The sequence below is a fragment of the Sander vitreus genome, chromosome 17 (assembly GCF_031162955.1).
Source record: "Sander vitreus isolate 19-12246 chromosome 17, sanVit1, whole genome shotgun sequence".
NCBI classification, from domain to species: Eukaryota; Metazoa; Chordata; class Actinopteri; order Perciformes; family Percidae; genus Sander; species Sander vitreus.
In genome coordinates this window covers 12,222,709-12,234,745 of record NC_135871.1, presented here as the reverse complement: position 1 = coordinate 12,234,745, position 12,037 = coordinate 12,222,709, and the positions used below count along the sequence as shown (strand labels likewise).

Sequence of the window (12,037 nt, the reverse complement as noted above, 5' to 3'; positions counted from 1 at the left end):
GGCGAGTCAGGTTTTCGTGACGTAAGTAGAGGTAGATCCTATAGAGACGATGATCGGTGCGTCTTCATTGTTTAGCATCTATAGTCTCGTATTTCTATGTGCTCCACAGCGCGTTTCTATGACGCACAAAAAAGTAAAAAACAAGCTAACTGGGGCCTGTAGCCGCTTTTGCGGTTTCTTCAGGTACTCTAGCGTTAGTTTATACGAGCACAAAAGGTTGAATTTAACACCATTCATCAAACCAAGGCGCATCTTCTTATTCGCAGTGAGTATTCATTAATTAAATTCTAATGCATGTTGTGTTTATCAGCTAGCTCCACTGTCGGTCGCGTGTTGTTGACGCTACGCTTTTGACATTGGCATGGAGCGTGATAGAAGGGTAACGTTAACATAAGTTATTTTAATCTTAAAAATTGACGATTTTTAATACAATAATTAATGTATGTGTGTATTCGGCGCAAAGACTCGAAACCTAAAAAGATTCTGCTTAGTTAGTAGGACTTGTTCGTCCACCATGTGATGTGATAGTCAGCTAAATGCTAGCGATATGATGAGCAAACCCTTGAGCTTATTAGCTAGTTAGCTGCTAACCATATAACTTCTCTTTCTAGCTGACACAGTATTCGCTGTAATTATGGCTTTCCCCCTGCTTTCAAAATCTCTAACTGGGCTCCTTGTAGAGTCATCGTCAATAATTCACCAGAGGACCTTTAGGTAAGAGGTTTTTCTTGTCATTTTTTTTTTTTAAAGTTCGTATTGTGACAGTGAGGATTTATTTAAGTTGTTAAATCAACTAAGATCAATTAAAACCACAGTCACTAATAGAGCAACACGCTTCATTTATTATAGTCTCCCTTTAAAATGTTGTTTGACGTTTTCCATCCACATGGTTATTAATGTCCCTTTATACCAGTGAAGTCACTGTGGATAGTTCCCTTGACTTCTTTCAGTCCTGTGGTTTCAGGGCAGAGCTGTAGCAAGGCTATTAAAAATAGTGTGGTTAGATATTAAAGCTGTGGACTGAAGCCAAATTATTTTATCACTACAACGTGTGTGTGTGTGTGTGTGTGTGTGTGTGTGTGTGTGTGTGTCTTTCTCCACCCATGGCATATAATACAATTTGATTTCCCGATTTAACCTTATTACACACGTTGTTCGCTGCTTTTAGAGCAGCATTAGCATTTGTATCCATATGACATGAGCTCCAAAAACTAATGTTCAGCTTGTGGATCAATTTTTGCTTTAAACTTTGCTCCCATAGAAAAGTTAATTTCTTGCATGACTGCTGACTTAGGGACGGCTGTAATCCTCAACCAATTTACATTTTGTCTCGTCAGTGTATCTGCTGTTGCGGCAGCCATTCAAAAGATGACAAGAGTGCGTGTAGTGGACAACAGCTCTCTTGGAAATACACCATATCACCGACCCCCAAGAGTGATCCATGTCTACACCAAGAATGGTGTAGGAAAAGTTGGTGACAAAGTGTTGCTTGCCATTAAAGGACAGAAGAAGAAAGCGCTCATCGTTGGACACAAGATGCCTGGAGAACGCATGAGTCCGCGCTTTGATTCGAACAATGTTGTTCTGATTGAGGACAATGGAAACCCTACAGGAACAAGGATTAAGGTCCCTATACCCACACATCTACGTAAAGTAGATGGAGATTACGCCAAAGTCCTAGCAATTGCTAGTTCATTTGTTTAATAACAGCATTCTGTACTGTGATTGAGATATATTGTATATCTGCTTGACTTGGGGTATATCAACATTTTGTGCTTGTATGTTCTTGTCTTCAGTAAACTTTAAAAAGTAACACATACCCAGTCACAATTGTCTCTATACAGAATCCTGTTAATGTATGTAATAGAATCAAACCTTTGTCAACATGTTTGGCATTGTACAGAGGCCTCTCTGTGCTTACAATAAATATAACTTTTAGCTTTAAGGCATAGCATAGGAGCTTCTTGGACAGTTTGAGCAGGCAAATGTGGGTCAAACTCATGTTATTATGAACACAATAAACAAAGCATGAGCCGTGAAGGAAATATTTATTGAAGGCACGACATACACATTTACAACACAAAACACGTGACGGGCATATTTTAATAGCTGTTTATAACATCATAGTGTCATGTATAAGGCATTTAGTATCGTGATCCCTGTAAATGTTACTTGAGTGGGCTGAAATACAGTATTTCTCACTAATGTGAGGAGACTTCAGCTTCCTTAAACCAAAATCTCAGTGCAAAATAAAAAATCAAGTAAAACTAACAAAGGTCAGCTGCTTAACTTCAACTAAATACAAATATTTGTGTAATAAATAAAACAGGCTAAACTTCAGTTTCAACTGCTAAAAAACACATTGACATTAGAGCAGGTCTGTACTGCCATCTACAGGTTTAAAAATGAAACTACCAAATTAACACTGAGGTGATCATCAAAATGGAAACATACGTGCAGAATGATTAAGAGAAACTATAAGACCGCTTAAAGCATTACCAGACTTCTTCAGATGTCTTCCTCTATGTTTTGTGTTTTTTAGCAAACCAGCCTTTAGTGAGATTTTGAAATAATGAGGCCAGTGAAATGATTGTTAGTATCAGTTGACATTCATACAGACAGTAAAACTAAAATGTAGAAATCAACATAAAATGCACATTACTGCGAGTGATTTTTATCATGCACAGACTCATGCTGTTTTTACAGAGATGACAGATCTATGGGGCACAGTGAATGCTTAATGTGGGTTTGCATAGTTGCTCAAATTCGACCGGGAGACACTTGGCTTGGTTGGACTTTGGTTTCCCGTTATACGCATGTTGTACTACGTTATGTACACTGAGGTGGGATGTGTTAAAGGATCAACAGGTCGCTAAAGCGGAGGGGTCTTTAGTTCTCTGGCTTCATGGCAATCTGCAGGCAAGCACTTTGCTCTACAACCTCCTCCAGTACTCTTCAACCACACATTGTCACGTAGAGCCACTAGCAAAATGAGAAATAAGGTTAGATGAACAGAAAAGATTGACAAAATGTATTGAGATGTTTTTGTTAAACAGAACTCACCTCGTTGATGTTCATCTCAGCCTCTCCTGATCCCTCCTTGTCGAACAGCTGGAAAGACCCTGGTAAAGTTTTCACAATTTGTCAATGGTGTTGTAATTCTCACTGCATTAATACGTCATAGTCTGCAAACATACAGTATACGTTTAGAACAACATCTATTAACAATAATACTCACTAAACATGGCTTCAAGCTTGACCAAGCAGCAGATAAAGTTGTCAAAGTCAATCATCTCGTTCTCTGCATACCGGGCTACCAGAATCTGGTTCAGTCTGTTATTCAGTTTAAAACCTACACAGGAAGAAAGGGTTACATTTCTCATCTGTGACTGTGTGTATAGTAAACAATTGTGGAAATGATCATCAAGAGCATTATACCTGCTGCCTCCACAGCAAGACGCATCTCATATGAGCTCATGGCCCCTGACTTGTCGAGGTCAAAATCCCTAAAAATGACCTGGGAGACGGAGACAAAGATGTAAATAGAAATACAGAGAATCTAAATGTAAAAACTGCTCCTTTGGCTTCGTCATTATTTTTATTCATTCTCACCAGCCACTTTCGGATCTTGTTCCAGAGGATCTGAAACTCCACCAGCCCTAAACGGGCACTACCATCTTTCTGGTAAACACAGCGTCAAGGGTTGGAACTACACACAAACACTAGCCTGCTAAATGCATGATTTATTGTTTGTTTCTGATAAATAAAAATAAAAAAACAATGTAATGAAGTTCCAAGATCCATTCCTGCCTGATAACTCATGAGGATACATCCATCAGGTTGACCATGGTCCTGCATGATTCCACACTGAAGCCATCAGTCTTCAGATCTTTGTCTGCAAAAAAAACCCCACTCATCTGGTCAACAAAGGCACAGTTGCACAGAGACTTGTAAGAAAGCCAATCCAGGAAATGGATGGTGTACAGTGGAATGTAATACAGTAGTGATGCATGTATTACTAATATGTACATTTTCTAGTGGCTATGAATTGTTAAAAAATAGACATAAAACTCACGGCGGGAGAGGACTCGGTTTAGAATGGTCCGAAGCTCCTGAATAGAAATCTCCATGTCCTGAAAAAAGAATTTGCAAGACTTTAATAGAAGAAGAAGAAGAACAACAACAACAACAACAACAACAGCAACAACAACAACAACTTGTCTTCACCATAACAAAGGTGATACCATTTTGGATGTTTAAAGCTTTAAAGATATTATCTAAAATACCACTAAAAATACAAATGCAACCAACGATGCTCAACAGTGAGACAGATCTGTTTTTTTTCAGAATTTACCTCTCCTGCTAGCTGGGCGAACATGGACTTAAAAGAGTCATCAATGTCGTCTTCACTTATTTCATCCTGTAGGAAACCACAAATATAGAGGCATTGGTTTATAATCAGGGTCCTAGTTATTTTTCATTCATACGGTATAGTACGTAACGTTTTCGTTTTTTTCTCGCCGATACGTACATCTTCTCCTAAATCGGCAGAGATTTCTTCATCCAGTTCTCTGCAATGGACAAAAACATTTTAGCATGGGGTTTACATTTATACACATTACAAACACATAAACGGACATTAAAATCACATGCAAAAGACACATACTCTGTTTCTGATTGTTTCTCAGTGAAGACTCTCAGGACAAAGTCAGCCTCCTTACTGGGTTCAAAGGTGGAGGGGACGACGAGGTACTCTCCAGGGGGCAGACGAAGCCGTGTGCTCACCTCTCGCAGGTTGATGAAGGTCTCAGAGCGAGCGCACGATGAATGTTTCAAAAAGAAATCTTTCTTCAAATGGACGTTCTGGCAGCCTCTGTACTAAGGGCAGTCGGAAACAATACATGGGTTGAGATGCATTTGCGTGTTTTTAGGAATTTAGGTTTTTAGGAATGTTAATTGAAATCACATATACCTTACACTACTGCCAACCATTTCACAAAGCATAACAGTTAATTTGTTTAACTTCTAACTGCATTTACTGAAAACTAACTTTCATATTGGATGGAAATTACAAATAGGTCATCCATTACAATGAACATCAAGTCTGCTTTCTTATGATTTTTTGATGATGCAGTTAAATATTGTGGATTGAATATCTCAATCAAGTTGCAAATGTGTGATTTTCATGAAATGAATGCGATGAACACGATGCGCAGAGACCAGTGGCTACTTGGGAAAATGCTTTTTAAAACTAACATGATCAGCAGTACTGTAAAATATACATCATTCATAGTAAATGGGCTAAAACCTGACAAATCACCAGTATAGTTATTATCAAAAATGCTTTGGTTAAATAAATAGTGGTAGTAAGTGATGCTCTGCCTACCTCTTCTGGAATCTGCATAAAAGAAGATAAGGGGGGGGAAACAACAATGAGCTGAGGCAAACTTTAAAAACAATAAATAATGTAATGTAACTATGAGAAGGGCAAAGGGACAATACTGATTTTGCATCTCTGTTCTCACCTCATAAAGAGCAAAGCCAATGGTGTGCATATCCTGACCATGGCGCCGATACCTGCGGCGGTCCTTCTGCATGAGAGCTACTAAAAAACTGCACGCCACCTCATCATCCTCCGGGTCATCATCCTCCTCCAGCAACGTGATCTTGTACTGGGGATTGATCCAAAACGTGTCTACACAGATGGTGAATTTGCGTCAGCCTGTTTCATAGTCTATGTCTTATCTATGTCCGTTTATAAAGGTTTCTACAGGCTTCAGCAAGTCAAATGAAAGACTTTTTTTAAGACCATTATGAATGAAATTTAAGACCTATATCACAATTCCCCGATTTCCTCAATGGCATTATAGGACTGGTGTCTAGATTGGCTGCAATATAAGTTGCATGTTGGGTTCATTTGAAGTCGTCATACAGCAAATTATATTTGGACTAGCGACAGAAAGAACTACAACACCACAGAATCTTTTTTTTTTTTTACATTCTGAAGAGCTGCGGGAACAATCAATGAGCATTAGAGGTAGTGTTACCTTTTTAATTAAGACCTAGAACACAATACTTAATACGAATTTAAAGTGCTCATATTATGCTTTTTGGATTTTCCCCTTTCCTTTATTGTGTTATATATCTTTTTTGTGCATGTTATAGGTTTACAAAGTGAAATAGCCTAAAGTCCACCCCAAAGGGACTTACCATCTCCAACAGAAAACACTGTTCACAAACTGCTCCAAACAGCTCTATTGTAGTCCAGCCTTTACTTCCGTGACGAACGTGCATCACTTTGTAACACACGTTATAATGCTCGCCTAGCTGCTAGCGTGGCTCACCCTCATACTCTGCTTCTGACTGGCTGGTAGTGCTTACCTATGTACTTCGCATGTACAAATCCCAACAAAGATGGAACAGAAGTGAGATGCCTCACTCTGTAGCTAAAACAGAGAGCTCAACACACAGGGTGAAAAGAGGAGCTGCAGCAATGTGCAGTACAACAAATATATGGTGTTTTTTGAAAATTAAACCATGAAAACCTATTCTGGTACAACCTCTAAATACAATTAGGAACCTGAGAATGAGCATAATATGAGCACTTTAAGACTTTTTAAGGTCTAAAATTTTGATTTTGAAATCTTAAGACTTTTTAAGACCCCCCAAAAACCCTTCTTTATAGACTTTGATGAATGAAAGGCATCCTGTGTGACCATACGGTTGGGACTCACTGGCATGGTTCCTGCAGCCTCCAGCGGTGCTGCCTCTCCTCCATGCACCGTAGAACTTCATGGTGTTCCAATGGCCGAGACTGTCTTCACTTAGAGCATCAGGAGTCAAGTTACAGATCTCTAGCCGAGAAAACTGCCTCTTGAATTCACTGAATGACATCCTGGAAGATTAAAATGTACTTTTTGGTCAGAAACCTAAATGCAACTTTTATTAAAGAATAGTTTGGGGAAATAATTTCATTCGCTTTCTTGCCAAGAGTGAGATGAGAACATCAACACCACTCTGCTATCAATCTTTTCATGTAACTCTCTGCAAGAAAGTGAATAAGCATAGTCCTATTTTACAAAATGTCGAACTAGTCCTTTAAAATACCTTCAGTACATACAATTGCCATACAATACTACTACTCTTACCAAAACTCCCCGTCTTCCATCTGAAGATGCAGGTCATCTCGTTCAGAAGGGTCAACCTCATCCCATTCGGGGGAACTATACACAACAAGACAAGGAGACCGGAATAAACATTCGGTAAGACACATTAACACTCATGAAGGAAGACATTAACCAAACAAAACTAGGGATGGAAACATTTTAAGTACACAGGGACATTTATTATGCTCTGGAACTCTCACTTATCACTCCAGGCACCAGTCCACTCCACCTGACCCCAAGGGTTACGTATTCGGATTAGGCGTTCCATGTTGCCGCGGAAATCAACCTACATAACACATGGAGTGATGGGAAACTTAGGTCATTAATATTATTCATAATGGTAACCAATTAAAGACAACAGAGTTATATATGGACAGACCTCCTTCAGTCCAGTGACTGAGTAGGCGTGGCCCTTCACAAGCTTCTTGAATGTAACAGCCTCCATGTCGAAGGCACTGGTGATCTGTATTAATATGAAAACACAATTACTGAGTCGGAGTAGGAATTGTCTGGCACAGAAATAAATAGAAGTGCTTTTAATTTTATTGGCTTTCTCAAAATGGCGCAACATTGATCTTGGTGGCGTGCCAGCATGGTCAGCACTTACATCGATAGAGCAACCCAGCAGAGATCCTCTCTCCAGGGCTTTGCCAATTATCCTGTGGAGATCTTTGGGAGCCTTGCGGAGCTCGTACATCTCAGACACACCACCTGTGAAGTCCTCAAAGCCTTCAGTGGTGCTCCCTCCGGACAGAGCCTCATAAGAGCCATTCAACCTGACACCACATTAGAAAAACCACACTTACCATCAACGGCAGCCCTTTAGAATGGGATTTACAACTTCCTACTAAATACACTCTGAATAATTAAACAACTGAGCCGGCTCTTTCAAACCTACTTAGCATAAGCCTTCTCCAGGAGTGCACTCCAGAATTCATTGCCCTCAGCAGAATGGACAAACATGATCTCCCCATCTTTGACAGGCAGTCTGTCATCTATCACGACATCTACCCATTCGCCGAACTGCCAGAACTGAAACACAGAGCAATAATCAATATCACCATAAAACTGAATTGCTTGCCTTACACTTTATAGGAAGTGCAAAGAGGAACTTAGGAGACCTGAAAGTGGAAGATTCCAGCATAGTCATCTTGGAAGGACTGCCCATGTGGGACAACCCGATGAAGAAGCCTCTCATTCAGGGTGAGAGAGGCGATGGCTGCCAAGAGCCAGCAGTCACCTGCACGTGAGAAGACACATTTAGCAACCTTTAAATCAAATAATGTATATTTTTTGAGGACAGATTCAACATTCAACAATAACAACAAGGGCTCACCCAGCGCTCCCTGACAGATGTCCGTTCTGGTGGCACCACCAACAATGAACTGAGGGTCATCGGTCAGTTCCTGTAGGGGAAATTAAATGTCTGAGTGAAGACATTTAAATCAATCAAAGTCTCCGAAATGAGACTCGTCGACACATTTTACAATCTGCTTTAAAAAGGCGACACATCTTTCAAACCATTGCTATTCTTTGCATCTACGCGTCAACTTCCTGTGTTTTCATGAAGCACTGTAAACAAATGTCAGAGCGAGGGAGTGGTCAGAGAATGCTATGCGATGCCAACAGCTGCAGTGGTCAGAGACGTTCCTGTCTCTACTTGTCCTATTCTGTCTGAGTTTGCAGACATGAAACACACAGTGCCACATAATATGTTTGTTTATATGGACTCTTGCCAGTCATCACCTGCAAGAGTCAAAACCACATGCTGGTTGAGAAATAATACATGAGAAGCAATCCAAAGATAGATGAGTGAGGTGTTTCCACTTAATGTCCAGCCTTAGGTCTGGAGTGTGTGTCTTAAAAATGATCTTTTCATCTGTATCTGGATGTTTAATAAGTATGTTATCTTGTGTTCTACTTAACATACAAAATATATCAGTTTTATGCATTAGTAATAACCACTCACCGTAGGCCGCTTCCACTCCACATCCCTAGTTTTGGAGGAATAGGGGGCGAGCTCCTTGAAGCCCAGGGATGGAGGCTCAGCAGGGAAACAGGGGTCTTCAAACAGGCAGCCGGACTCCAAACATTCCTGCTTCAGGGCCTCGTAGTCCTGGTTGGAGAAGTGCAAAGCCTGCTCCTTGGAGCCCATGCCTTCTGCCCTCAGCCTGTTGGCATGTATGGTTGCAGATATCCCTCCAGTTGGATACATACTGGTGTGAGATAAAAATATGGCGCTGTCTGGGTTAGCACACGCACAGTGCTGTCTATTAATAGCAGTAAGCTAATCTGCGGCACACTCCAGTCTAAGGGTTACAGCACAGTAATCAGGTGTGGGTACTTGTGTAGAAAAATAATGTTCATACTAGTGATAAAAATTGTTTCTTTTGCTGATTGGACTCAATCTGCCTTCAACTAATTAGCCGGATCCCAAATTTGACCCCATATGGAATCTACAATATGCTATACAAGTAACATAAAGCTGAATACTTTGAAAAATGACACAAACAAAATTACCACAAAAAGCAAAGGCCATTGAGGAAACTGAGATCAGGTCCTTGGTATTCTATGTACTCATTTATTGAATTTGTAGGGGGAGAGATTTTACATTCTACAATTTGATTAATTATTCTAGACTCAATATGTGTGAGGCCTACGATGTAATGAATAAATAAAGGATTCAGCATGTCGGGAAATAAAAAATAGAATTCAACTTTTCTGAGAGTGGAAGGGCTGCGTTGGTGGGACTTGCGACCTCAGTATTTCTAATGTCCTAGATACGGCTCTGCAAAAGGCAAATCCTGCAAAAAGTAATTGCCATGTAAAATCAAAGCTAATATGCTGCTATGGAAACTTCAGTTAAAAGCCAACAGAAAGTTAAGCCCAGCAGAGAAATAACAGAAAATATTAACAGAGGAATTACATTACAGAGGAATGTGAGACAAGACACCACCTTAAACACAGCAAACACAGGAATAACAAAAGAACGTAGAAATGTGATACCTTGTCTGTAGGCAGACCGAGAGGGAGAATGAGACAAAAAAAAGAGAGAGAGAAAAAGTTTAAGAAGTGGTAAAAAGAATAATTTTGATTGAACTGAGTTGCAGAAGCTTGTACAGCCCTAAGACATTAGTGTTTACCACTCAGCAGGGATCTTTTTCTCCTCTCTGAATGCACTTGCTTTTCTATGCCAGTTCCACAACTAGCAGTCAAGTCTCCAAGGAGAATATAATAGCTTTGTGAGGAAATCAGGAGTTAAAACGAACCAAATACATCAAGAAGCAGGCTTTTAGATCTGTTATACTGGTCTGCTCCACTGGAAGGGAATACTAATGAGCTCAGTTCAGTAAACAGTCCATTGAAAATAACAAGGGCTAACTTGGATGGCGCTACAGTGGTGAGAGACTAGGATATCTATGAGGAGGGGAAAATGAATGAGTTGAGTTTCTATAATGAATTAGAAGGAAAAATGGATGTGTCATTATCAAAAACAGACTGTGTTTTTGATAAAATACTACAGGTGCATTGTTTGTTTGGCCAGCCCCCTAACCCTGAGGCCCCTCATGCCCTTAGAGTCTGCAGGAATGTCCCTCTGCTCTGTAACAACTAGAGAGAGACTATGGTTGGCTACTGACCAAAAGGATATCTCTATTTTTCCCCAATGGGCAGAGAAAAGCTGATCCATGCATTCCTGTAATGACGATGTCATCCATAGGACTTTAACCTCAGCAATGCCCAAAACCAACCAACAGCATATCTGTCAAAACACTAGGGTCCCCTCTACTCTAAAAAACAAGACAGAATAATGCTGCACACATGTTGGCTGCTTTCTGATTTCATAGGCCTGTTACTATCAAGTCAGGCATGTAATGCAGGCTCAGATTGTTTACAGCACCTGTTCAGAACAAGTAGGCCTGTCTTTTTTATGTGCTCTGGCCTGCATCAGCCTGCTTCAAACATTTCTGGACAATATATTCTACAACACATCAACTACACTCATTTCACACTGGATGTCAATGCTGAATTAAATCTATGTGCCTGAATGTGACAGTTGTAACTGTGTTATGGACTATTATTAATGCTACAGCGTGCAGTATATATTAAATCAAACAAACCGCACGGTGGCCTACACTTCAATAAAACCGTGAGGCACCGTTAACCTTAAGCTGACTAAAGTAACACATTCACAGACATGGAGCAACCAAGACGATTACACTCACCGCCGCTTTTTAGGCAACTTACGGCTCCTTCAGAATGGGTCGGATAGTGATAATCGAATGAAATCTGTGAAAGGGGGGCAGTGGTTTGGTAGCCAGGAGGCCAGTAGCAGGTCCAGCCCGGTCCAGCCCTCCCCGCTGCTGCTGCACACAATGCAGGAAAGACCCGCCCCCACAAGAGGAGGGGCCGCTGCTCACTGCTCAGCAGTCCTCCAGCGCTCACACCCGGGCCAAGTGCAGCACACACTACTGCCGCTAGAGGTGCTACTGAAGATATAAAGTACATGCTATTCAGACCCAAACTTTAATGACTTTAAATAGGTAGGTCAATATTATACTACGAGGCAATGTCAGACTGAAATATATATAATATAATGGGGCTATAATAGCCCAGTGAAGCATATATTCATAGCCATATCCAATTAAATTCAGTTCAACAAATACTCATAGTGATACAAATAAACACTGTTAATCACAAAGTTAAACACTCAATATACGCTTAGAAACTGTAGGGACTGGCAATAAATACATTAATGGATAATATATTGAGTGAACTAATATCATATGCATGATGCTGTTGTAGCTATATGTTTATTTATATTTACTGTATGTATATGACATATATATGTAGATTTCCTTTGACCAAAATTT

At 40.2% G+C, this 12,037-nt stretch overlaps 2 protein-coding genes across 4 annotated transcripts; one reads left to right on the top strand and one right to left on the bottom strand.

The window, feature by feature from the left end:
• Window positions 1-102: 102 nt before the first annotated feature.
• mrpl14 (mitochondrial ribosomal protein L14) lies at window positions 103-1,945 on the top strand. 2 transcript variants are annotated; one of them, XM_078272516.1, is made up of 3 exons: window positions 103-265; window positions 612-714; window positions 1,338-1,945. In XM_078272516.1, exons 2-3 carry the CDS (start codon window positions 635-637, stop codon window positions 1,702-1,704), a joined length of 447 nt encoding a protein of 148 aa, XP_078128642.1. In that variant the 5' UTR covers window positions 103-265; window positions 612-634; the 3' UTR covers window positions 1,705-1,945. The 2 variants fall into 2 exon arrangements, with proteins under 2 accessions (XP_078128642.1, XP_078128643.1); XM_078272517.1 differs by lacking the exon at window positions 103-265 and adding an exon at window positions 291-379.
• An 86-nt stretch (window positions 1,946-2,031) lies between these two features.
• Window positions 2,032-11,547, bottom strand: LOC144532024 (calpain-1 catalytic subunit-like). Of its 2 annotated transcripts, XM_078272507.1 has the most exons (22): window positions 11,390-11,547; window positions 9,136-9,382; window positions 8,503-8,572; window positions 8,288-8,406; window positions 8,065-8,198; window positions 7,774-7,942; window positions 7,546-7,629; window positions 7,367-7,452; window positions 7,149-7,223; window positions 6,735-6,895; window positions 5,526-5,695; window positions 5,387-5,398; window positions 4,667-4,878; window positions 4,532-4,571; window positions 4,355-4,420; window positions 4,076-4,133; window positions 3,831-3,895; window positions 3,613-3,681; window positions 3,439-3,517; window positions 3,239-3,352; window positions 3,064-3,122; window positions 2,032-2,982 (listed from the first exon to the last, which is right to left on the bottom strand). In XM_078272507.1, exons 2-22 carry the CDS (start codon window positions 9,379-9,381, stop codon window positions 2,956-2,958), a joined length of 2,115 nt encoding a protein of 704 aa, XP_078128633.1. In that variant the 5' UTR covers window position 9,382; window positions 11,390-11,547; the 3' UTR covers window positions 2,032-2,955. The 2 variants fall into 2 exon arrangements, with proteins under 2 accessions (XP_078128633.1, XP_078128632.1); XM_078272506.1 differs by having other exon boundaries at window positions 7,546-7,942.
• Window positions 11,548-12,037: the final 490 nt, after the last annotated feature.

Coding starts and splice junctions, on each gene's coding strand:
- mrpl14 (XM_078272516.1), top strand. CDS start 635: ATGGCTTTCCCCCTGCTTTCAAAATCTCTAACTGGGCTCCTTGTAGAG. Junction 715..1,337: donor ATTCACCAGAGGACCTTTAG/GTAAGAGGTTTT, acceptor TTGTCTCGTCAG/TGTATCTGCTGTTGCGGCAG.
- LOC144532024 (XM_078272506.1), bottom strand. CDS start 9,381: ATGTATCCAACTGGAGGGATATCTGCAACCATACATGCCAACAGGCTG. Junction 7,224..7,366: donor ACTGGTGCCTGGAGTGATAA/GTGAGAGTTCCA, acceptor TGTTGTGTATAG/TTCCCCCGAATGGGATGAGG. Junction 3,682..3,830: donor CCATGGTCAACCTGATGGAT/GTATCCTCATGA, acceptor TGTGTTTACCAG/AAAGATGGTAGTGCCCGTTT.